At 43.7% G+C, this 27,266-nt stretch overlaps 1 protein-coding gene across 1 annotated transcript in view; it reads left to right on the plus strand.

Moving 5' to 3' along the window:
• Positions 1–6,618: 6,618 nt before the first annotated feature.
• The window catches only part of LOC137097873 (guanine nucleotide-binding protein subunit alpha-12), a 39,915-nt gene continuing 19,267 nt past the window's right edge, over positions 6,619–27,266 (plus strand). The window contains exons 1-2 of the mRNA XM_067473184.1: positions 6,619–6,975; positions 23,803–24,018. Coding sequence (XP_067329285.1) covers positions 6,664–6,975; positions 23,803–24,018 — 528 coding nt within the window. The 5' untranslated portion in view covers positions 6,619–6,663. The remainder of the gene's footprint in view (positions 6,976–23,802; positions 24,019–27,266) is intronic.

The raw sequence follows: 27,266 nt of genomic DNA on the forward strand, positions 1-27,266 counted from the left end.
ACAACCAGGCACCTCTTAACACCTCTCAACAAAAGATTTTCCCAGGCTCAGCCTGGCGTTCAAATGCTAATGAAGGTGGTCAGTTTAAAAATTCACACCTAGCTCCAGCAGAGAAGAGCTCTTTGCCCCACCCCAGCCATTCCACAGATATATAAACCCATTGTCCTAATTCCAACAGACCTCACTACCTCTGAGGATGCTTGCCATAGATGCAGGCGAAACGTCAGGAGAAATGCCTCTAGAACATGGCCCTATAGCCCAAAAAAACCCACAAGAACCTAGTGATTCCAGCCATGAAAGCCTTCGACAATACATAACTCCTATTGTTTTGGCAGTCCCTGAGTTGCAAACATCTGACTTACAAACGACCCGTACTTACAAATGGGGGTGAAACAACAGGAAGTGAGAGAGATCTACCTCTAGCAAAGGAAAATCGCTCCTGGAAGAGGTATTCTCATGGAGGAAAGGAGTCTCTACTGAAGCTTTAGCACTAATTCTTGTTTCCATAACAAGCTGAATTTTCCAGAAACCAATTATTACAGGAACAGAAAGTGAGGTGAAATCTTCTAAACAGAGAAACAGGCAGCAAAGGAAACAGAATGATGGTTTCAATAATAATAATAATAATAATAATAATAATAATAATAATAATAATAATAATTTTATTTATACCCCGCCACCATCTCCCCCGTGGAGCCCCCAGTGGCGCAGTGGGTTAAACCCCTGTGCTGGCAGGACTGAAGACTTGACAGGTCGCAGGTTCAAATCCAAGGAGAGGCGGATGAGCTCCATCTATCAGCTCCAGCTCCTCATGCGGGGACATGAGAGAAGCCTCCCACAAGGATGATAAAACATCAAATCATCCAGGCGTCCCCTGGGCAATGTCCTTGCAGAAGGCCAATTCTCTCACACCAGAAGCGACTTGTAGTTTCTCAAGTCACTCCTGACACGACAAAAAAAAACAACCCATCTCCCCATGGGAGATGATTGTATTCTGCCTTGGGCTTGGGCTCCATGTAAGCCGCCCCGAGTCCCTTTGGGGAGATGGAGGCGGGGTAGAAAAATAAAGTTCTTCTTCTTCACCTCCTCCTCCTCCTCCTCCTCCTCATTCGTCTATATATAAACATCACTTACTTAGTTTCCAACAGACCCCTCAACCTCTGAGGATGCCTGTCATAGATGTAGGTGACATATCAGGAGAGAATGCTTCTGGAACATGGCCACACAGCCTGGAAAATTCACAAAAACCCATTGATTTCGGCTGCTAGCACTTCGAAAACATGCAAATGTGAGTAGATCAATAGGTACCACTCCGGTGGGAAGATAATGGCGCTCCATGCAGTCATGCTGGCCACATGACCTTGGAGGTGTCTACGGACAATGCAGGCTCTTCAGCTTAGAAATGGAGCTGAGCACCAATCCCCAGAGTTGGACACAACTGGACTTACTTTTACTACCTTTTACTTTCCCATTGCTTCCTCATAAGATAGCCTTGATGCACAGTGATACGTTCTCTACATATTCTGATCCCCTAAAAGCTTGCCGCAGTTTTCATTGCTGTTGGGTGTGATTTATGTGTTTTTTACCTCAAGCACAGCTGTGAAATAACATGACGTGCGGCCTGTCACATTGCTTGCAAATCTTGAGATATCATTTTCTTATTATATTAATATTGATCATCCTCCCCGCTTTTGAAAAATGCACACTTCAAAGCAGGGAGGGAAAGGCGAGAGCGCGACTGGCCTGGTGATAATAAGAACACAACGATCCCCAAAAGTGCTAATGTCATGGAACACGAGTTTCTCTTTCTTTTCTTTCTGCCTCTCCTTAATGAAAGGGAGAAAAGGATAAAAGCAGGCGGCCAGCAACTCAAACAGAGCTTTAAAAGAGTATTAAACGGGTTCATGGAAGACAAATTCAAAGGCTTACACTGACTAGGAGAGTATTACTATGAGCAAAACGAGGTGTAGGGATGGATGGACCATTGGCACCGGAGTTATTCAGATCTTTCTGTTCTCATTAACTGCAGTCAAGTTTGACTTATGGTGAACCGATGAATGAGGTTGGAGCTACACTGCCATATGGTGTGACATATGGAAATGTTGACCATTTCCGCACCCTTGGCAGCCACCTCTCCACAAAAGTCAACATTGACACTGAAATACAACACCGTCTGAGCTCTGCGAGTGCAGCATTTTCCTGAATGAAGCAGAGAGTGTTTGAGGACCAGGACATCCGTAGGGATACCAAGGTGCTTGTTTATAAAGCTATTGTCCTCCTGCTATACGCCTGTGAAACGTGGACTGTCTACAGACGTCACATGCAACTCCTGGAACGATTCCATTAGCATTGCCTCCAAAAAAAATCCTGTAAGTGCAGCATTTTTCCGAATGAAGCAGAGTGTTTGAGGACCGGGACATCCGTAGGGATATCAAGGTGCTCGTTGATAGAACTATTGTCCTCCCAATCCTGCTATATGCCTGCGAGATGTAAACTGTTTACAGACATCACACTCAACTCTTGAAATAATTCCATCAGCCTTGCTTCCAAAAAAATCCTGCAAGTGCAGCATTTTTCCGAATGAAGCAGAGAGTGTTTGAGGACTAGAACATCCGTAGGGAGACCAAAGTGCTTGTTTATAAAGCTATTGTCCTCCCAACCCTGCTCTATGCCTGCGAAACGTGGACTGTCTACAGACGTCACATGCAACTCCTGGAACGATTCCATCAGCGGTGCCTCCAGAAAATCCTTCAAATCTCCTGCAAAGACAGGCAGACAAATGTCAGCGTGCTGGAAGAAGCAAAGACCACCAGCATTGAAGTGATGCTCCTCCGCCATCAACTCCACTGGACTGGCCACGTTGTCCAACTGTCCGACCACCGTCTCCCAAAGCAGTTGCTCTACTCCGAACTCAAGAACGGAAAACGAAATGTTGGAGGACAGGAAAAGAGATTTAAAGATGGGCTCAAAGCCAACCTTAAAAACTGTGGCATAGACACTGAGAACTGGGAAGCCCTGGCCCTTGACCACTCCAGCTGGAGGTCAGCTATGACCAGCAGTGCTGCAGAATTTGAAGAGGCACGAATGGAGGGCAAAAGAGAGAAACATGCCAAGAGGAAGGTGTGTCAAGCCAACCCTGACCGGGACCGCCTTCCACCTGGAAACCAATGCCCTCACTGTTGGCATAGCGGGTTAAACTGCTGAGCTGCTGAACTTGATGACCGAAATGTTGGTGGTGCTAATCTGGGGAGCAGGATGAGCTTCCACTGTTAGCCCCAGCTTCCGCCAATCTAGCAGTTCAAAAACATGCAAATCAACTTATATCCCCATACCAAAAAAGGGAAACGCGAAAGACTGCTCAAACTTCCGTACAGTGGCCCTTATTTCTCATGCCAGTAAGGTAATGCTCAAGATCCTGCAAGGAAGACTCCAGCAATACATGGAACGAGAGTTGCCAGACGTTCAAGCTGGGTTTAGAAAAGGCAGAGGAACGAGAGACCAGATTGCCAATATCCACTGGATAATGGAGAAAGGCAGGGAGTTTCAGAAAAACATCTACTTCTGCTTCATTGACTATTCTAAAGCCTTTGACTGTGTGGATCATAATAAATTGTGGCAAGTTCTTGGTGGGATGGGCATCCCAAGCCACCTTGTCTCTCTCCTGAGGAATCTGTACAAGGACCAAGTAGCAACAGTCAGAACTGACCACGGAACAACAGACTGGTTCAAGATTGGGAAAGGCGTACGGCAAGGCTGCATCCTCTCACCCAACCTTTTTAACTTGTATGCAGAACACATCATGTGAGGATGTGCGGGGATTGATGAATGCAAAGCTGGGGTGAAAATTGCTGGAAGAAACATTAACAACCTCAGATATGCAGATGATACCACTCTGATGGCCGAAAGCGAGGAGGAGCTGAGGAGCCTTCTAATCAAGGTGAAAGAAGAAAGCGCAAAAGCCGGGTTGCAGCTAAACGTCAAAAAAACCAAGATTATGGCAACAAGAATGATTGACAACTGGGAAATAGAGGGAGAAAATGTGGAGGCCGTGACAGACTTTGTATTTCTAGGCGCAAAGATGACTGCAGATGCAGACTGTGGCCAGGAAATCAGAAGACGCTTCCTTCTTGGGAGGAGAGCAATGTCCAGTCTCGATAAAATAGTCAAGAGTAGAGACATCACACTGGCAACAAAGATCCATTGCCTAGTCCAAGCCATGGTCTTCCCTGTAGTCACCTACAGATGTGAGAGCTGGACCTTCGGGAAGGCTGAGCGAAGGAAGAGAGATGCTTTTGAGCTGTGGTGTTGGAGGAAAGTGCTGAGAGTGCCTTGGACTGCGAGAATAAAGCCTGACTGCTCCTTGGAGGGAAGGAGACTAGAGACAAAGTTGAAGTCCTTTGGCCACATCATGAGGAGACAGCAAAGCCTAGAGAAGACAATGATGCTGGGGAAAGTGGAAGGCAAAAGGAAGAGGGGCCGACCAAGGGCAAGATGGATGGATGGATGGCATCCTTGAAGTGACTGGACTGACCTTGAGAGAGCTGGGGGTGGTGACGGCCGACAGGGAGCTCTGGCGTGGGCTGGTCCATGAGGTCACGAAGAGTCGGAGACGACTGAACGAATGAACAACAACAACAACATAATAATAATAATAATAATAATAATAATAATATACTGAAATAATATATTATTATTATTATTATTATTGATGTTGGTTATGTTTTAAAGGAAGGAACTGGCAAAATGACCTCTGTATATATAAATTTCCCTGCAGAAGAAACTCTATGAAAGCCCATAATATAATAGGCCTGTGTGATGTATTAAATGTTCCAATACTCATTAGGAAAGTGGGGTAGGGAAACCATGTCTTTCCGAAAAAACACAACAATAATGACACTGTTATGACCCCAATTTATGCCCCGCCCCTAAGAATCCCCTAAAGCCCGCCCTCTGCCTGCTTTCATTCACACATTTTTAGCCAGTGATGTAATTGAAGACCTTCGTCCAATCAGCAGCCGCGCCTGCTTCCTCTCCATTCACTGGATGGGAAAACCCCGCCCACCGTTCCATCGGGGGGCGTGGCTCCTCCTCTGTTCCTCCTCCCTCTTTGTCCTTTCTCGTCCTCCTTTCCTTTTCCCCGCCTTCCGGGCCCTGTCAGCCAATAAGGAAAGGCGATGTGCCTTGAGTGACGCAAGCGAGACCAATGAGCTTGAAAAGAACGAAAGAACCGCTCTCTTTTGCCTTTCCCCGCCTTCCAAGCCGTTTCGCCCAATGGGAAGAGAGAATTGACTTTGAGTGACGTGAAGGGTTAAGAGTGAACCAATAAGGTTCGAGAGTCAGGGCGGAGTCGAAGTGAGGCAAATAAGGCGATTCGGAAACGGTTGAGAGGAGTTTGTCCAATCCCCTTCGCGTTCCGTCCATTACCCCGCCTTCGAGGCCGTTTTACCCAATGGAAAGAGATAATTCCCTTTGAGTGACGTGAATGGTTAGACCAATAAGGTTCGAGAGTTAGGGCGGAGTCGAGGTGAGGCAAGTGAGGTGATTGGAAAAGGGTTGATGGCTGTCTGTCCAATCCCCATCCGTTCCCTCCGTTTCCCCGCCTTCCGAGCCATTTCACCCAATGGGAATAGGAAATTAACTTTGAGTGACATGAAGGGTTAGAGTGGACCAATAAGCTTCGAGAGTTAGGGCGGAGTCGAGGTGAGGCAAGTGAGGCGATTGGAAAAGGGTTGAGAGGTGTCTATACAATCCCCTTCCCGTTCCCTCCGTTGCCCCGCCTTTCGGACCGCTTCACCCAATGGGAAGAGCGCATTGACTTTGAGTGACGTGAAGTGTTGGAGTGGACCAATAAGCTTCAAGAGTTAGGGCGGAGTCGAGGTGAGGCAAGTGAAGCGATTCGGAGAGATTTGAGGGCTGTCTGTCCAATCCCCTTCCCGTTCCCTCCGTTGCCCCGCCTTTCGGACCGCTTCACCCAATGGGAAGAGCGAATTGACTTTGAGTGACGTGAGGGATTAGAGTGGACCAATAAGCTTCGAGAGTTAGGGCGGAGTCGAGGTGAGGCAAGTGAGGCGATTGGAAAAGGGTTGAGGGCTGTCTGTCCAATCCCCTTCCCGTTCCCTCCGTTGCCCCGCCTTCCGAGCCATTTCACCCAATGGGAAAAGCGAATTGACTTTGAGTGACGTGAAGGGTTCGCGTAGACCAATAAGGTTCGATAGTTAGGGCGGAGTCGAGGTGAGGCGAGTGAGGCGATTGGAAAAGAGTTGAGGGGTGTCTGTCCAATCCCCTTCCCGTTCCCCCCGTTGCCCCGCCTTTCGCACCGCTTCACCCAATGGGAAGAGCGAATTGACTTTGAGTGACGTGAAAGGTTAGACCAATAATGTTCGAGAGTTTAGGGCGGAGCCGAGAGTTGAGGGAAGGAAGACAAGGCAGGTCGAAGGGTGGCTGTCCAATCACCTTCCAGTTCCTACCGTCGGAGACTTTTCATCCAATGGGGGTAAGGGAAAGGCTTGAGTGACGCGGCTGAGTGGCCAATGGCGGGGAGGAGCGAGGGCGTGGGGCGGGGCGTGGCGTGAGGGGCCGCCGGGCGCGAGGCGGGGCCGGGCATTTGCGAGGCGAGACCGGAAGTGGGCGGACGGGGCCGAGAGGGGCTCCCCTCCTGCGGCCATGTCCGGGGTGGTGCGGACGCTGAGCCGCTGCCTCTTGCCGGCCGAGGCCTCTCCCCGCGGGACCGGGAAGGAGCGGGGCGGGGGCGGCGGCGAGGCGGAGCGCGAGGCCCGGCGCCGCAGCCGCGAGATCGACGCCCAGCTGGCCCGCGAGCGCCGCGCCGTCCGCCGCTTGGTCAAGATCCTGCTGCTGGGCGCCGGGGAGAGCGGCAAGTCCACCTTCCTCAAGCAGATGCGCATCATCCACGGGAGGGAGTTCGACCAGAAGGCCCTGCTTGACTTCCGCGCCACCATCTACGAGAACGCCCTCAAGGTACTGGCCCAGCGAGCGAGAGGGCCTCCAGGCCAAGGGGAAGGGGGGGGGCGCCCCCAACAACACTCAACAATAACAACACACACACACATATACACACATATATAAATAAGTATACCAACTGCTGTGGTCAATAGACTATTCAATAAACTTTGCTTGCTTGCTTCACAGTGACCTGACCCGGCAAGCTCATCTTGATCTCCGGGTCAGGAGGAGTTCTCGCCTGGCCGGCAGACGAGAAGCCAGCTCAGTGAAAGGTCATCGCAATGATTTCATGTAATGTTTTCATGTTAGCAAGGTATTTACCCCCCTGCTACATCAGCTCCACTGGCTGCCGATCCAATTCCGAGCACAATTCAAAGTCCTGGTTTTGACCTACAAAACCCTATACGGTTCCGGCCCAGTGTATCTGTCCGAACGGATCTCCCTCTACATCCCATCTCGAAATTTAAGATCGTCCGGGGAGGCCCTGCTCTCGACCCCGCCACTATCACAAGTGAGGTTGGCAGGGACGAGGAGCAGGGCCTTCTCAGTGGTGGCCTCTCACCTGTGGAACTCACTCCCCGGGGAGATTACATCGGCGACTTCCCTTTTGGCGTTCAGGAAAAAACTGAAGACCTGGATATGGGGCCAAGCTTTTGGACCTTCTGGCAGTTAAGGGAAGATCTGACGATATATGTGGGCGAATGGAATTGAATGGAAATATGGAACTCTGAACACTGAGCATGAGATTGTTTTGCTATTTTATTATGTATGAATGTTTTAACCTGTTAATTGTTTTATGTACTGCTTGTTTAATTGATTCAGGCATCAAATTGTGACTTTGTTTGTAAGCTGCCCTGAGTCCCCGTCCCCCCCAGGGGTGAGAAGGGCAGGGTAGAAGTAACTGAAATAAATAAATAAAATAAATATTTAGGCTTCTTGCAAACCAAGGGAAAGTGTCAGTTCAACGTAGCTTATTAGCCTGAAAGCTTCATGGAATAACCTTAGCCTGGAAAGCAGTACGCTTGGGATTTCTTGCATGGTGATTCATTATTATTATTATTATTATTATTACTAAACTTTATTTGTACCCCGCTAGCATCTCCCGAAGGATTCGATGCGGCTTACACAGGCCGAGGCCTCAACACACAACACAACAGTACAATCTAAGCAAATCAAACAATTAAAAACAGAATAAAGCAAAATAAACAACAGGCACAATACACTAAAACACAATAAAACTGGGCCGGGCCAGAGAATGGGTACAAAGATTAAAAGTGCTGATGTGACAGGAGGTGTATAAAGGGCTTCTAGGGCAAGTGCGATGTGCAGTGTGCAACAATCATTGGTTCTGATAAAGTGCTTATGGGACTTGGTAGTGGAGATTTCCTAATCTGGGAAGGCGCATCGGAAAAGCCAGGTCTTCAGGTTCTTTCTGAAGACAGCCAATGTAGGGGCCTGTCTAAGGTCTTTGGGGAGGGTGTTCCAGAGTTGGGGGGGCCACCACGGAAAAGGCCCTGTCCCGCGTCCTCACCAAGCGCGCTTGCGACGCTGGTGGGATCACGAGCAGGGCCTCTCCAGATGACCGAAGTGAACGTGTGGGTTCGTAGATGGAGATGCGGTCACGCAGGTAGGCTGGTCCCAAACCGTTCAGGGCTTTGTAGGTAAGCACCTGCACCTTAAATTGGGCTCGGAGGATAAACGACAGCCAGTGGAGCTCCTTGAACAGGAGGGTTGACCTCTCTCTGAAAGGGGCCCCAGTTAGCATGGGGCAATTGTTTTATTGCTTGTACCAGGGACTCTGGTTTGAACCTTGCCAATAGGATTGTGTCTCCTGTTTTTACCTGAAGATCTTTGGAACTATATTCTGCATTTAACTTAATCTTTGGAACTTTGCAATGCTTATTCTTTATTTTGACTTGGATAATATTATAATGTATTACAATATAATAAAATATACCAGTTTCTGCTCTGGGACCAGAGTGAAGAGAGGGGGCCAGGAAGATAGTTCCCCCTTGTCTCCTGCACTGTGCTAATAATATAATATACTAGCCGCCCCCTGCCACGCATTGCTGTGGCCCACTCTGGTGGTCATGGGAGAACTGTGTGCCAAGGTTGGTTCCATTTTATCGTTGGTGGGGTTCGGAATGCTCTGATTGTAGGTGAACTATAAATCCCAGTAAGTACAACCTCCAAATGCCAAGATTCTATTTTCCCCAAACTCCACCAGTGTTTACATTTGGGCATATTGAGTATTAGTGTAGAGTTTGGTCCAGATCCATCATTGTTTGAGTCCACAGTGCTCTCTGGATGGAGGTGCACTACAACTCCAAAATCAAAGGACACTGCCCACCAAACCCTTCCAGTTTTTTCTGTTGGTCGTGGGAGAACTGGGTGCCAAGTTTGGTTCTATTCCATCATTGATGGGGTTCGGAATGCTCTTTGATTGTAGGTGAACTATACATCCCAGCAACTACAACCTCCAAATGACAAAATCACAATTTTTTGAGTGATGGTCACTCCTTGTGTTGTGAGATGTTTTGTTGCCAAATTTGGTGTCAATTCGTCCAGTAGTTCTTGAGTTCTGTTAATCCCACAAACGAAAATCACCTCACTACCTCCGAGGATGCTTGCCATAGATGCAGGCGAAACGTCAGGAGAGAATGCCTCTAGACCATGGCCATATAGCCCGAAAAAACCTACAACAACCCAGTGATTCCGGCCATGAGAGCTTTCGACAATACATTGAACATTTATATGCACACACACACACATATAATTATACCAACTGCTGCTCTGGGACCAGAGTGAAGAGAGGGATCCAGGAAGACAGTTCCCCCTTTTCTCCTGCCCTGTGCTAATAATGTAGTGTAGAGTTTGGTCCATATTTATCATTGTTTGAGTCCACAGTGCTCAAACTGTGGACTATAATATATTGTATATACATATAATATTGATAATATTATAATGTAATACGATATAATATATATAATACCAGTTGCTGCTCTGGAACCAGAGTGAAGAGAGGGATCCAGTAAGACAGTTCCTCCTTGTCTCCTGCACTGTGCTAATAATATAATGTATATACGTATAAAATAGATAATTTTATAATGCAATTTAAAAAATATACCAATTGCTGCTCTGAGATCAGAGTGAAGAGAGGGGGGTCAGGAAGACAGTTTCAACTTGTTTCCTGCATTGTGCTAATAATATATTGTATTACATTATAATATTGATAATATTATAATGTAATACAATATAATAATAATACTACAATATTATAATTATATATTTTATATTACATGTAATAGTGCTAATAGTATTAAAGTATAATGGTGCAGTACAATATAGTAATATATCATAATAATACTGTGTTATGGTAATAATATTTATATGTCACCTGGTCACGCCCAGCATTATTTTTTAATTATTTTTTAATTAGTACATTTGGCCCTGCCATAGGTTTTTAAACGTCTATGTGTTATTGTGAATGTTTATTGCTATTTTCCGTTTATGAGCTTTATTTATTGTTGTATATTTTGCTATTGTTGTATTGTGGGCTTGGCCTCATGTAAGCCGTATGGAGTCCCTTGGGGAGATAGTAGTGGGAAACAAATAAAGTTTAATAATAATAATAATAATAATAATGTATTCACATATTACTTGTAAGTCCCCTTTGGGAAGGGTGGCATATAAATGTCATAAATAAATAAACTCGCACACTAGCCGTCCCCCTGCCATTCATTGCTGTGGCCCAGTCTGGTAATCTAGAAAATAAAGTAATGAGAAAGTGCTGGTTTCTAATATATGTCATTTCTTTGTGTTTGTGGGTAAACAGTATTTCTTGTTGTTTCTTGGTCATGTTGATGTAGAGATTGTCTGGTTTGCCTACTTTGGAACATGCAAGATATATTTGTCTTTCTTTGTGGGTCCCTTTCAAATCTATGATACTACATTTGTCATATATACAGATATATGTGTATGAATAATATCTATCTATCTATGGCTTGATGGCTCTTTGTCAGGAGGGCTTTGATTATGCCTTGCTCTTGTGAAGGGAGTTGGACTGGAAGGCCTTAAAGTGGCATTTCTCAACCTGGGGGTCGGGGCCCCTGGAGGGGGGGGGTCACGAGGGAGTGTCAGAAGGGTTGCCAAAGACCATCAGAAAACACAGTATTTTCTGTTGGTCATGGGGATTCTGTGTGGGAAGTTTGGCCCAATTCTCTTGTTGGTGGGATTCAGAATGCTACTTGATTGTAGATGAACTATAAATCCCAGAAACTACAACTCCCATATGTCAAGGTAGCCATGTATAAATATGTGAGAGGAAGCCACAGAGAAGAGGGAGCAAGCTTGTTTTCTGCTTCCCTGGAGACTAGGACGCAATGGAACAATGGCTTCAAACTACAAGAGAGGAGATTCCATCTGAACACGAGGAAGAACTTCCTGACTGTGAGAGCCGTTCAGCAGTGGAACTCTCTGCCCCAGAGTGTGGTGGAGGCTCCTTCTTTGGAAGCTTTTAAGCAGAGGCTGGATGGCCATCTGTCAGGGGTGCTTTGAATGCAATATTCCTGCTTCTTGGCAGAATGGGGTTGGACTGGATGGCCCATGAGGTTTCTTCCAACTCTTTGATTCTATGATTCTAAGGTCTAGTTTCCCCAAACTCCACCAGTGTTCACATTTGGGCACATAGAGCATCTATAACAAGTTTGGTCCATATCCATCATTGTTAGAGTCCACAGTGCTCTCTAGATGTAGATGAACTGCAACTCCAAAACTCAGGGTCAATGTCCACCAAACCCTTCTAGTATTTTCTGTTAGTAATGGGAGAACTGTGTGCCAAATTTGGTTCAACTCCATCATTGGTGGAATTCAGAATGCTCTTTGATTGTAGGTGAACTATAAATCCCAGCAACTACAACTCCCAAATATCAAAATCAAGTATTCAAATTTGGGCATATCGGGTATTTGTGCCAAATTTGGTCCAGTGAATGAGAATACATCCTGCATATCAGATATTTACATTACAATTCGTAACAGTAGCAAAATGACAGTTACGAAGTAGCAATGAAAATAATGTTATGATTGGGGGTCACCACAACATAAGGAACTGTATTAAGGGGTCGTGGCATTAGGAAGGTTGAGAAACACTGCCCTAACAGGACCCAAAGCAGCTCACGAAAAAATACAATACAAATCAAAGTAAGTCTGTCTATATATCTAGATACACATAATAAAAGTGAAAATATGTAGGTGTATATGTGGCTGGGGTGTCCACTTGCACACACAAGCTCCTGCTTCCACAAACAACTATAGCTCCCACTGCTCAGGAGACACCAAAGGTCCTCCCTCCAATGACATTGCAGGTTATAGTGAGCGCCAAGAGCTCTGTCAATGTCCTCCACAAACACCACACTGCCCACCACCCAAGTGAAAGTTTTCATTCGGGGACAGTTCCATCCTAGATTTTATGTGTTTCTTCCACTACAAGCATCCCAGTGTTCCTTACTCTCTCCATTGGTGTGGAATTTGCATGACTCTACCTATGGCCTCTCCCTTAACCCTTTCCTATTCTCTGTGGCATACAGCAAACAGAGGAATTGATCAGCAACTGAACATACTGGATAGGTTTGGGGAGAATTCACTATGATTTATAGGAGTTGTAGGTACTGGGATATATAGTTCACCTGCAGTCTTAGAGAACTCTTAACTCCAACTATGGACCTGGAACTAACTCGGCACACAGAACCCCCATGACCAACAAAACATACTGAATGGATTTATAGGAATTGTAGTTCACCTATATCCAGAGCGCACTATGAACACAAACAAAGATGGATCTGGACTAAACTTGGCATGCATACCTCGTATGCCAAAAAATTAGATTGTGGTTTGGAAGGAACTGACCTTCCTTTCTGGGAGTTTTAGTTCACCCACAACCAAATAAACTGTGACCTCCACCAATGGTGGACCTGGTCCAAACTTGGCACACACAACCCCCATGACTAACTCAGCCTACTGGAGGAGTTTGAGGGGACTGACTCCCCATAGTGGGAGTTGTAGTTTACCCTACAGCCAGAGAGCACACCGAACCCCACCGATGATGCAATTACTGCGAACATAACAAGCTTTAAGTCCTGATGAAGTATTTCAGGGTTAACCTGGCATTATGTGATTTGTAGTTCACCCACACCCTTATGTGTTGTGTACAATTAAAAAAATTGATGACAAAATTACATCACATAAAAATACAACAAAAAACATCATATAAGCAAAACTAAACACAAATACACACTACATAAGCCAAGTTTGCCAAATTAATAAATTGAAACATCATACCATTAAATCTATTACAAAATTCTCTGACCCTCAGGCCATTATGGTTATCCATTAAAACTTGTTCTAGGGTCCTAAAAAGATCCATTTCCTTTAAGCCGTGTTAAAATGTTGCCGGTCTGAACTAACATTCCAGTAATATACAATTACTGGTACTAGTATGTATCTGGCCATTGCCTATTGTTGATATTCAGGAAATGCCTGTTGCCATCAAAAGGTCAAGTTAGAGAGTAAAAGGTCAATAAAGAGGGGGCGGATCATACCTCTCTAGGAAGAGAGTTCGAGAGCTGTAGAGCCACCACCGAAAAGGCCCTTTCTCTTGTTCCCACCAATCATGCTTGTGACGATGGCAGGACCGAGGAAGGGCTTCTCCTGATGATTTTGGGGCTCATGTGGGTTCGTAGAATGCGATGGGGTCCCTCAAGTAGGCTGGGCCCAAACCAATTAGGGCCTTATAGGCTAAAAAATGTGTTGTATTTATGTGTTACTAGCTGTCCCCTGCCACGCGTTGCTGTGGCCCAGTCTGTGTATATGTGCTTTGTGTGTGTACATATTTGTGTATACGTGTGTATATTTGTGTTTGTATATATATATATATGGTTTTGCGCATGTGTTGTGATTTTTTTTTGGCTTTTTAAGTCCCTTCTGCTGTGTTTTCTGTGTTTTTATGAGTGATGGTCACTCGTTGGCCTGATAGGTGTCTTGTGTCTGAATTTGGTGTCAATTCGTCCAGTGGTTTTTGATTTATGCTAATCCCACAAACGAACATTACATTTTTATTTATGTAAGATAACAGGAGTTCTACTAACAGGAGCTGGTTACAGGGAGCACACCACTCCACTTCTAATAATAATAATGATAATAATCATCATCATCACTTGGGAAGTGTCCAACGTGTGATCCAATACAACAGCCAGCATAGTGATCTTGTTTGCTGTGTACTAATCTTGTTGTTGTTGTAATAATAATAATAATAATAATAATAATAATAATATAACTACAAATGCTCTGGCATAAACCAGTACAGGTGGTCCCAGTGGTAATTGGACCCCGGGTGCCGTACCAAAAGTTCTCAGCATTTGAAAACAATAAACATTGACAAAATCACGATCTGTCAACTGCAAAAGGCCACCTTGCTTGGACCTGCGCGCATCATTCGAAAATACATCACACAGTCCTAGACGCTTGGGAAATGTTTGACTTGTGATTTTGTGATACAAAATCCAGCATATATATCTCGGTTTGCTGTGTCGTACTGTGTTTTTGTGTTAGTAAAATAAAATAAAAACCTTTATTTTTAACACGCCCTCTCTCTTCCCCAAGGGGACTCAGGGCCACTTCCAAAAACAAAAAGCAAACATTCAATGCCTTGTGCAGTGTCAACATAAAATGAAACAAACAACAAGATAAAACAAAACAAGCAATTAAAATAAACAGTTAAAAATGCACAACTTTGGCTAAAACAAGTAATAATAATACTTTATTTCTAGACCACCTGTCTCCCTAAAGGGACTCAGGGCAGTTTACACACACAAAAAGGCAAACATTCATTGCCTAGGTAAGTGCAAACACATCAAAAACAATGCAGAATAATGCACAATAACAACAGTAAACTTACAATAAAAGAATTAAAGATTTGAATGCAACTTTTTTTTGTTGTGTCAGGAGCGACTTGCAAAACTGCAAGTCACTTCTGGTGTGAGAGAATTGGCCGTCTGCAAAGACGTTGCTCAGGGGACGCCCGGATGATTTGATGTTTTTAATCACCCTTGTGGGAGGCTTCTCTCATGTCCCCGCATGAGGAGCTGGAGGTGACAGAGGGAGCTCATCCGCCTCTCCCCGGATTCAAACCTGTGACCTGTCGGTCTTCAGTCCTGCCGGCACAGGGGTTTAACCCACTGTGCCACCGGGGGCTCCTGAGTGCAACTAAAATAGCAATAATCTAATAAGACAATAAGTAAACATTAAAACATATACCCTAAAAGCAGTTGAGAATCGTCCAGCACTAAGAAATATTAGTAATCTTGTGAGCTTGTTATGCTACTTCCTGTGCCTTGTTGCTTGTAGAATTCAGAATAAATTGTATTTCAGCCATATATCATCAGGCGGGCAAGGTTAGAGCCTCACTGAAGGTGGATTGTTTAAAAAAGAGAAGCCACAACTGAAGGAATAGGGGGCTGAGCAGCATTTACACACCCTAGTAACTGCTCAGACTTGTTTTCTGGTCTTGCTCTCTCACCCTCGGGGCTAGAAACCTGTTTTTAAAGAACAGCAGGAATCCAGATTTTCCATGGTGCAGAGAATATAACCCTGAATATTGGAAGCAAACAGATTCCAGAATGTTGGCTTTGGAAAGAGTGTTTTTCTAGGGAGTGGTACCACTCTGCGACTTTGCAAAATTTACAGATATGTTCTAGCATGAGAAGCTACTGAGAATCTCATGCAAGATTGAAGGAAAACATCCATCTGCTGCTTTTCTGCAAAAGCGAATGCAAAAATAAACTTAGTTTATTCATATTTATTGAAGTATTGAAGAGTTCATTATCTATTAATCCCTTATGTCTGTATCCTGTATGTCCTCCAGTAAGTTAACAGTAGTGTAGATAGCAGTCTGTAACCCAGATCTGTTTGCCTATATAGTTTTAGTTGGTTGTGTTTACAGCAGACAGATGTTACCCCTGATTAAAAAAATACATTGAAAATTGTAATAGTATAGAAATTGGCTCTGAAAGTGACTTGGTATTATCCTGTGATGTCACTGGCACTTTTGGAGCCCCAGGCGGCGCAAACACTTGTGCTGGCAGGACTGCTGACCAATAGGTCAGCGGTTTGAATCCAGGGAGAGCAGGTTGAGCTCTCTATCAGCTCCAGCTCCCCATGCGGGGACATGAGAGAAGCCTCCCACAAGGATGGTAAAACATCAAAAAACATTCGGGCGTCTACTGGGCAACGTCCTTGCAGATGTCCAATTCTCTCATACCAGAAGCGACTTGCAGTTTATCAAGTCACTCCTGACATGAAATAATAATAATAATAATAATAATAAATATTTATATCCTGCTGTTCTCCCTAACGGGACCAAAAAAAGCAGCTCACAGCATAATACAATACAAATCAAAGCACATCTATACACATAATAAAAGTGAACATATGTATTATTTCTTTATTTATTTCACATGTTTGTATCGCTTCCTTCTCACCCCCAGAAGGGGACACAGCGCGCCTTCACAATACGCCAGACATGGAAAAAAAGGCACCTTATGACTACAGAAGGATTTAAGGCTCATGCATAGATGGGCACACATAAAAGTGAACATTGCATTAACTTTTCAATCAATTTATATTTTTTAAGTAGTTTTAATTTTAGAAATGTTACATCCATGTTTTAATCTAATTACAATTTATTCAATCATCCATTTTTATGCCAAAGATGTTTATTTATTTATTTACGACATTTATATCCTGCCCTTCTGACCCCGAAAGGGACTCAGAGCGGCTTACAAGTTATATGCATGTACATATAATATTGTCCTGCCCCTAAACTAGTGCCGGTCAGCAGTGATGGACTGGATGAGGGCTAATAAGTTGAAAGTAAATCCAGACAAGACAGTGGTACTCCTGATCAGTCAGAAGGCAGACCAGGGTATGGGATTACAGCCTGTGTTGGACATGGTTGCACTCCCCCTGAAGATGCAGATTTGCATTCTGGAGGAGATCCTGGACTTATCGTTGACCCTGGAACCCTAGGTGCCGGTGGTGGCCAGTAGCGCCTTTGCACAATTAAAACTTGTGCGCCATTTGCACCCATACCTTGAGATGCCAGACTTGGCTATGGTAGTCCACACCTTGGTCACATCCCGTTTGGACTAGTGCAACGCTCTCTACGTGGGGCTCCCTTTGAAGACAGTTCAGAAGCTACAGCTGGTTCAGAGATCGGCAGCCAGATTACTAACTGGAGCCACGTACAGAGAGCGGAAAACTCCAATGTTATGGCAGCTCCACTGGCTGCCAATCTGCTTCCGGCCTAAATATAAAATGCTGGTCATTACCTATAAAGCCCTAAACCAGTGTTTCTCAACCTGGGGGTCGGGACCCCTGGGGGGTTGCGAGAGGGTGTCCAAGGGGTCGCCAAAGACCATCAGAAAACACAGTATTTTCTCTTGGTCATCTGGGTTACGTGTGGAAAGTTAGGTCCAATTCTATTGTTGGAGGGTTTAGAATGCTCTTTGATTGTAGGTGAACTATAAATCCCAGCAACTACAACTTCCAAATGCCAAGGTCTATTTCCCTTAAACTCCACTAGTGTTCACATTTGGGCATATTGAGTATTTGTGCCAAATTTGGTCCAGATCCATCATGTAGGTGAACTACAACTCCCAAACTCAAGATCAATGCCCACCAAACCTTGCTAGTGTTTTCTGTTGTCATGGGAGTCCTGTGTGCCAAGATGGGTTCAGTTCCATCATTGGTGTTCAGAATGCTCTTTGATTGTAGATGAACTATAAATCCCAGCAAGTAGAACTCTCAAATGATAAAACCAGTCCCTCCTCCCAACCCCACCAGTATTCTAATTTGGGCATATTGGGTATTTGTGCCAAATTTGGTTCAGTGAATGAAAATACATCCTGCATATCGGATATTTATATTACGATTCATAACAGTAGCAAAATTACAATGAAAATAATTTTATGGTTGGGGGTCGTGGCATTAGGAAGGTTGAGAACCACTGGGGCCTAAACAGTTCAGGCCCAGACTATTTGAAAGACCGCATCTCTGTATACAAACCAACATGAGCACTGTGGTTGGCGGAGGAGGCCCTCTCCTCGGTTCCACTCCTGTCTCAAGCATGGCTGGCGGGAGCGAGAGAGGGCCTTCTCTGTGATTGCTCCCCACCTCTGGCACTCCCTAAAGTGTTAAAAATGGCCTCCTCCCTCCTTTCCTTTAAAAAGCTATTAAAAACACATCTATGCAATTTAGCTTATGGAGAGGAGGACTAGGTATATCTATATGCGCCTTACCTAGCTGCTAGCATCCGCTCTGTTTATCTGCTGCTCTCCATCTCCCCTCCAACAATTTTTGCCTAATTTTAGAGATATTAAATGAGATTTCAAGGATTTAATATATTAGTAATTATGTGGAATATGCGGCTTCTTATTCATTGACATTGGTTTATAATTTATTGAGCTCCACCTCACATCCGCCGGGAAGTAGCAGTAGTGAAAGGACCAAGGCAGAGACATCTCCAGCTCATCCCCTGTTTGGGTATCAGCCAGCATGTCAACAACTTAAATCTAGAAATAGTTTTCTAAGATCTACAGAGACATTCGCCGGAACACCTCAGCAAGCGAGAGTCCAAAAGTGGCAGGCTCAAACCCAGAACCTCAACCAATGGCTGATACCAAATGAGAGACTCCACGCTGGGCACACAGAGGACTGGGCGACTTGGAAGGCGCTGAACAGACTGCACTCTGGCACCACGAGATGCAGAGCCAACCTCAAGAAATGGGGCTACAGAGTGGAATCCTCGACATATGAGTGTGGAGAAGAGCAAACCACGGACCACCTGCTGCAATGCAACCTGAGCCCTGCCACATGCACAATGGAGGACCTTCTTGCAGCAACACCAGAAGCACTCCAAGTGGCCAGATACTGGTCAAAGGACATTTAATCAACTACCAAACTCACACATTTTGTATTTTCTCTGGTTTTGTTTTGTTTTTTGTTTCTTGCTTTGTTCTGTTAGAAATGTAATATAATCGACTGGTTGCACTGACACGATAAATAAATTTATTGAGCTGTTTTTAATTGGTTTAGTGATTTGTTTATACGTATATTATTGTAGGCATTGAATGTTTGCCATGGTGTGTTTTGTTGTAAGCCGCCCTGAGTCCCTTCAGGGAGATACGGTGGGTGATAAATAACGTTTCATTTCATTCATTACACCCACCACTACTCTCCCCTGAAAATGATTAGTTTTCAAGCAAAGATTGCCTATATATGATCTATTACAAAGTTAATCATAGATTTTCATTCACTCTGACAGACATTAGATGCTTTCGGAAAATATTAGTAATACTTAAGTGTCAATTAGGCAATTTGCCTTGTTTACTGTTGTGTTTTCCCTTTATATCTGTCTTTACAGAGAAGGCACAGTTGCAAGTGCTGAAAGTAAACCACAATCCAAAATTTATTTTTCCATCCAGTGCAGGCAGTGGTTAGACTTGTATTTTTTCCTAGCATTTATCCTAGCTTTCCAAACGTCGGTTTTGCTTTGCTTTAAGTAAATACTCACAACCTATCGGTGGATTTGCTTGTTAATTGAAACTAAGTTTTAACATAGGTTTTTAAAATGAGGAACAGTAGTCTTAGAGATCATAGAATCCTAGACTTGGAAGAGACTTCGTGGGCCATCAGTCCAACCCCATTTTGCCAAAAATCAGGAAAATTGCATTGAAACCACCCCCAATAGATGGCCATCCAGCCTCTGCTTAAAAGCCTCCAAAGAAGGAGCCTTCACCACACTATGGGGCAGAGAGTTCCACTGATGAACAGCTCTCACCATTAGGAAGTTCTCCCCAGTGATCAGATGGAATCTCCTTTCTTTCTCGTATAAAAACAATTCCAGAAACACTTATTAAAAGGATATTCCTGCTTCCAATTCCAGGGCAGCAGAAAGGAAGTTTGCTCCCTCCTCTCTATGACTTCCCCTCACAACTTGATCCATGACCCTCATCCTGTCTTCTCTCAGCCTTCTCTTCTGCAGGCTAAACATGCCCAGCTCTTTAAGCCGCTCCTCATAGCGCTTGTTCTCCAGACCCTTGATCATTTTAGTCACCCTCCTCTGGACACATTCCAGCTTAGTCAACATCTCCCTTCAATTGTGGTGCCCAGAATTGGACACAGTGTGACTCTAGGTGTGGTCTGACCAAGGCAGAATAGAGCGGTAGTATAACTACCCTAGATCTAGGCACTAGACTCCTATTGATGCAGGCCAAATCCTATTGGCTTTTTTAGCTGCCACATCATATTGTTGACTCATGTTCACCTTCCTGTCCACGAGGACTTCAATAACTTTTCCACAGGTACTCCTATCGAGCCAGGTGTCCCCAATTCAGATACATGGAGTTTGTTAGTTCAGACTATCCAAAGGAATATACAAATACATTAAAAACCTGTAACAAGAGAAATTCATCTGAGTTGAACATTGCAGTGAAATCCTATATTGCTTTATCTGGAACCTGTATACAATGGGCTTTTCTGTTCAATGGGTATGATTGTGTTGCAGCCTTAATCAATTATATATGTATGAATGCATAATACATTTTTCTGGGGGAATGAGCCTTTCAAGTGTTAAAATTATAGGTGAACGTCTGAACATTGTAAATTAGAGAGTTGTTGTGAGTTTTCCGCGCTGTAAGGCATGTTCCAGAAGCATTCTCTCCTGATGTTTCACCTGCATCTATGGCAGGCATCCTCAGACTTTGTGAGGTCTGTTGGATTGGTTTTTAATATATTTGTGTTGTTAGCAGTATATTATTGTTGTTGTTATTATTATTATTTGAAACACAAATTAGCAGTATTAGCAGTATATTATTGTTGTTGTTATTATTATTATTATTATTATTATTATTATTATTATTTGAAACACAACAAGATGAGTCCACAGCAGACAAGATCACTCTGCTGGTTGTTGTATTGGATCACATGTCGGACACTTCCCAACTGTCTAGGACTGTGTGATGTATTGGCAAATAATGTGTGCAGATCCCAGTAAGGTGGCCTTCTGCAGCTAGGAGATGGTAATTTGATCAGCACTGATTGTGTTTAAGTGCAGGCCAAGGTCTTTAGGCACTGCACCCAGTGTGCCGATCACCATTGGGACCACCTTTACTGGTTTGTGCCAGAGTCTTTGCAGTTCGATCTTTAAATCCTCATATCATGTCAGCTTTTCCAGTCCTGCTGTCACCTGGGATTGCGACATCGACAATCCGTATTTTGTTTTTTAACACGATTGTCAGGTCAGGAGTATTGTGCTTCAAAACTCTGAATTCGGAAATCCCAGAGGAGTTTGACGTGTTCATTTTCTGTAACTTTTTCTGGCTTGTGATCCCACCAGTTCTTTGTTGCAGTCAGATGGGATTTGTGGCACAGGTTCCAATGAATCATCTGAACAATGGTGTTATGCCTCTGCTTGGAATCTGTCTGCGGAATCTTGCAGGAGCTGAGGATGTGATCCATTGCGTCATCTGCTTCCTTGCAGAGTCTACATCTGGGATCTGACATCGACTTTTCAATTCTGGCTTTGATGGCATTGGTTCTAATGGCTTATTCTTGGGCTGCCGGAATCAGGCCCTCTGCACCTGGAATATTGTATCCAATTAGACCACACCTGGAATATTGTGTCCAATTCTCGGCACCACAATTCAAGAGAGATATTGACTCTAAGCTGGAATGTGTCCAGAGGAGGGCGACAAAAATGATCAAGGGTCTGGAGAACAAGCCCTATGAGGAGCGGCTTAAGGAGCTGGGCATGTTTAGCCTGAAGAAGAGAAGGCTGAGAGGAGATATGATAGCCATGTATAAATACGTGAGAGGAAGTCACAGGAAGGAAGGAGCAAGCTTTTTTTCTGCTTCCCTGGAGACTAGGCCATGAAACAATGGCTTCAAACTACAAGAAACATGAGAAAGAACTTCCTGGCTGTGAGAGCCGTTCAGCAGTGGAACTCTGCCCTGGAGTGTGGTGGAGGCTCCTTCTTTAGAAGCTTTTAAACAGAGGCTGGATGGCCATCTGTCTGGGGTGATTTGAATGCAGTATTCCTGCTTCTTTGCAGGGGGTTGGACTGGATGGCCCAGGAAGTCTCTTCCAACTCTTTGATTCTATGATTCCGCCTCCTTTTTCAAAGTTCCATCATCATCATTATTATTATTACCATCATCACCATCATCATTATTGGAAACTAGGATAATGGGGTTTATATGTCTGTGGAATAATGTCCAGAGTGGGAGAAAGAACTCTTCTCTATTTGACATAGGTGTGAATGTTTCAATTGGCTACCTTGATTAGCATTCAATGGCCTACCAATTTCAAGATCTGGCTTCTTACTGCCTGGGGGAATCCTTTGTTGGGAGGTGATTAACTGGCCCTGATTGTTTCTTGTCTGGAATTCCCCTGTTTTTGAGTGTTGTTCTTTATTTATCCTTCAACAATACATTTCAAATTAGAGTTGTTAATTTACAAATAGGTTTTTGCTTGATCTGTTAAGTTGCCGTGCAGTGTATGTACTAATTTGGATAATACATTTTCAGTAAGTATCTCATATCAATTTCCGTCTCGCCTCAAATCAGTTTTCACCTTCAAGGTTTCACTGTCACGGCATCAAGACAACCCTCTTAAGCCTTTTTTTCCATTTCTTGGGATTTACTTGGAGCCAGAAAGTCGTCTTCTAGATTGCAGGCATAAATGCAGCTACAAATACGAAGACTTTCCGCTTAAGTCGATGGATTAAGTTTTCGTAGGCTAAGTAAAGTGAAGATTCTTTTGTTCGTGGGGTCTGTTCTTTTCATTCAGTATTCCAGTAATCTTGATGTTTACACTACTAACCTGTGTCTAAATGACGAAATATGTGGGACTGTGCAAGATACTTTTAATTCTGTAAGTGCCAGGTCTATGGTGTCCAGAAACACTGTGTTTGACACATACATAATACTGTGTGACACTATTTTTGTTACTGAATTATAACTGTCACGCATTGCTGTGGCCCAGTCCGTTTGATATGGAAAACAGAGTAATGAGAAAGTGTTGGTTTCTAATCTATGTAATGTCTTGATGCTTGTAGGTAAACAGTATTTCTTGTTGTTTCTTTGTCAGTGTTCATGTGGAGAGTGTCTGGTTTGCCTACTCTGGAACATGCAAGATATCATTGTCCTTCTTTAAGGGTCCCTTTCAAATCTATGATACTATATTTGTGTGTGTGTAAATCATATCTATATCTATGGCTGGATGGCTCTTTGTCAGGAGGGGTTTGATTACATTTTCTTGCCCTGGTGAAGGGAGTTGGGCTGGAGTATTAACTTGAGTTAATACGTTTTCCCTGTTTTTTGTGATACAGTTAGGTGCCTCAGCTTATATTTGGGTTGGCTTATACTCAAATATATGCAGGTTTTTGTTTTGTTTTTGTTGTTTTTTTTGTCATGTCAGGAGCAACTTGAGAGACTGCAAGTCACTTCTGGTGTGAGAGAATTGGCCGTCTGCAAGGATGTTACCCAGAGAACGCCCAGATGACTTGATGTTTTTATCATCCTTCTGGGAGGCTTCTGTCATGTCCCCAAATATATGCAGTAATTAGATATTGATAGTTGAAAAAAGGGGAAGACAAAAGGGCATTAGACACTTTGTCCTGTCCTGTGAGATTGGCAGTAGTCAATATTGAAATACTAAATACTATGCCCCAAATGTCATATTATAATGTATTTGAACATCACTGAATGTGTGTTTTCTGTCTTTTTCAGGGCTGCAAGGTTCTAGTTGATGCACGGGACAAACTAGGCATTCCTTGGCAGTACACCGAGAATGAGAAGCATGGGATGTTTCTGATGGCTTTTGAAAACAGGGCTGGGATGCCCATTGAACCCTCTCTGTTCCAGCTGTATGTGCCTGCCTTGATTGGTCTGTGGAAGGATTCTGGGATCAAAGAAGCTTTTAGCCGCAGGAGTGAATACCAGCTGGTGAGTATGTGAAATGGCATTTTGGACGAAAGAGCAAGGATTTGCACAAGTATAGAAATACTCCTCCAGTTGTAAGAGCAGTTTTTGGAAATAACACTCTGTTTACTATTCAAGCAGCTGTGGAAGTGCTATGAATCTTAATGTATGGATAGTGGTGGGGAGTAATATGGGAGAAAAGTTTTAAAACTTTAAAACAAGATTGCAGGGAGTGATTTGAGATCTCTCTTCCTGATGAACTAAATTCCCTGCCCGGTTCTTTGGATTGTGCCCTTCTCTTTCAATAAAGGAGTAATATTATAACCATAAAGCTCAGTGGAAAATGCTATTTTTTCCTCTCCTAAACCTTTATCCTATATGAAACAACTTTTCCAAAATGAAGAAATTCTCCAATTCCTTGTTACTGAATTGGGAAAGTAGAGGTCTTTTTTTTCAAAGGTTCGGAGTATAACAGACTTAATGTGTTGTCAAAGGCATTCATGGCTGCAAGCACTGGGTTGCTGTGAGTTTTCCAGGTTGTCTGGCTATGTTCCAGAAGCATTCTCTCCTGATGTTTTGCCCACATCTATGGCAGGCATAGTACTTTGTACTATGTACTTTGATGTACTTTGTACTATGTACTTTGATGTACTTTGGCCATATCATGAGACAGCAAAGCCTAGAGAAGACAATTATGCTGGGGAAAGTGGAAGGTAAAGGGAAGAGGGGCCAACCAAGGGCAAGATGGATGGATGGCATCCTTGAAATGACTGGACTGACCTTGAAGGAGCTGGGGGTGGTGACGGCCGACAGGGAGCTCTGGCGTGGGCTGGTCCATGAGGTCACAAAGAGTCGGAGACGACTGAACGAATGAACAACAACAACAAATGGCAGGCATTCTCAGAGTTTGAGAGGTCTGTTGGAAACTAGGAAAATAGGGTTTATATATCTGTGGAATAATGTCCAGGGTGGGAGAAAGAACTCTTGTCTGTTGGAGGTAGGTGTGAATATTGCAATTGGCCACCTTGATTAGCACTGAATGGCCTTGCAGCTTCAAAGCCTGTCATGTTGGTGCCTGGGCGGGCATGTTTTGTCACCAGGATAGTAAATAAAGAGGAACACTCAGGAAACAGAGAATTCCAGACAGGAAACAATCATGAACAGCTAACACCTCCAAACAAAGGATCCCCACAGGCAACAACCAGCCAGGCTTTGAAGCTGCAAGGCTGTTGTATGCTAATCAAGGTGTGCTGTGCTAATAATAAAATATATTGTATATACGTATAATATTGATAACAGAATTATAATGTAATACAATATAATATTAATAATAATACAATATAATAATTGTATATTATATATTACATGTACTATTAGTAATAATATTGCAGTATAGTGGTATAGTACAATATAAATCAAGAAATAGTTTTCTAAGATCTACAGAGACACGCACTGGAACACCTCAGCAAGCGAGAGTCCAAAAGTGGCAGGCTCAAACCCAGAACCTCAATCAGTGTCTGATATCAAATGAGAGACTCCCCCCTGGGCACACAGAAAACTGGGCAACTTGGAAGGCACTGAACGGACTGCACTCTGGCACCACGAGATGCAGAGCCAACCTTCAGAAATGGGGCTACAAAGTGGAATCCACAACATGCAAGTGTGGAGAAGAGCAAACTACAGACCACCTGCTGCAATGCAACCTGAGTCTCGCCACATACACAATGGGGGACCTCCTTGCAGCAACACCAGAACCACTCCAAGTGGCCAGCTACTGGTCAAAGGACATTTAATCATCTACCAACCTTGCAAACTTTGTGTTTTGTATGTATGTATGTATGTTTGTTAAAAATATGCAATATAACTGTTAGGTTTGCTCCTGACACGATAAATAAATAAATAACAATATAATAATATATAATACTAATATTGTGCTATGCTAATACTTATAATATATTGCATGTACATATAACTTGTAAGCAGCTGAGTCCCCTTCAGAGTGAGAAGGGTAGCATGTAAATGACATAAATAAATAAATAAATAAATAAGGTGGCCAATTGCAACACTCACACCTGCCTTACGCAGACAAGAATCTTTTCTCCCACCCTGGACATTATTCCACAGATATATAAACCTCACTTGCCTAGTTTCCAACAGACCTCACAACCTCTGAGGATGCTTGCCATAGATGTGGGTGAAATGTCAGGAGAGAATGCTTCTGCAATATGGCCATACAGCCCAGAAATCTCACAGAAACTGTGACTTGTTTTGACTCTTTATCTTCACCGTGTATCCATGTAATGCACTGCCACTTTGAAAATCAAAGTCGAAGTATGACCCAAAATACGTATGACAAGGTTGGATCCCAGCTGCATTGTTGGCAGCATTAAGTTTGCTATTTGATCATGGCTTACTATCATTTGTTCATTCTATTTTTCAACCGATGTATCAAAACTCTGGCTGTGAATCCTTGTGTGGGACCTTGGGTCTTTGTGTCCTGTGTGGGTGGATGCTGCAATAGTAGTCTTTTCTCTGCTTCCGCCTTTCTCCCCTGGAGCACACTAACGGGCTTCCTCCCATCTGTGTCCCTTGGTAAGTTTCTTTTCTTCCAGCAAGTCTTTGAGTGACAAAAGCTTCATTGTGTATTCCAGCTACATTTATCAGGTTTCTGTCCTTTTCTGATGGGAGGGGTGTGCATAGAGCTGCAGAATAGGAATTCTTTTATAATCAGTATGCGACTGCCTCCGGCAACCATATTTGTCTGCTTGCTTATTCGGAAGGAGTGTACTGTGTTGCTTTCTGTCGCTATCATATACAACTCCTAGTTTCTTGAACTTCTTTCCAGAGAGACTCGATAAGCAGAAAGTCTCTGGTGTTTTGAACGGGCGGTACTTACTTCCCCATAGTGTTGCCAGAATTATTTTGTAATCCTTTGCACAATGGTTCGTCAGAGCTATGCATCTCCCTTCCCGGATAACCTATAAATCTGTGGAGAGGGGTTTTCAGAACTTTGGAATGGGAGGATTCATCATTCTAGGCAGCTCCTCTTGCCATAATTATCTTCCCCTTCCTGTTGTTGTTATGTCATTTATACTTTGTCTTTCCCCCAAATTGGGACTGAATCTGTCTTGCGGTACGTTTTGGCAGCCGCTAGAAGAGAGTTGTAATTGTATTTTGTTGTTGTTGAGGATTCCATTAAAATAACCCACAGCAAAAAAGGAATTGGGCAAAAATGTCTCCAGTTTAGTACCGTATATACTTGAGTATAAACC

The sequence above is a fragment of the Anolis sagrei genome, chromosome X (assembly GCF_037176765.1).
Source record: "Anolis sagrei isolate rAnoSag1 chromosome X, rAnoSag1.mat, whole genome shotgun sequence".
In the NCBI taxonomy this organism is placed as follows: Eukaryota; Metazoa; Chordata; class Lepidosauria; order Squamata; family Dactyloidae; genus Anolis; species Anolis sagrei.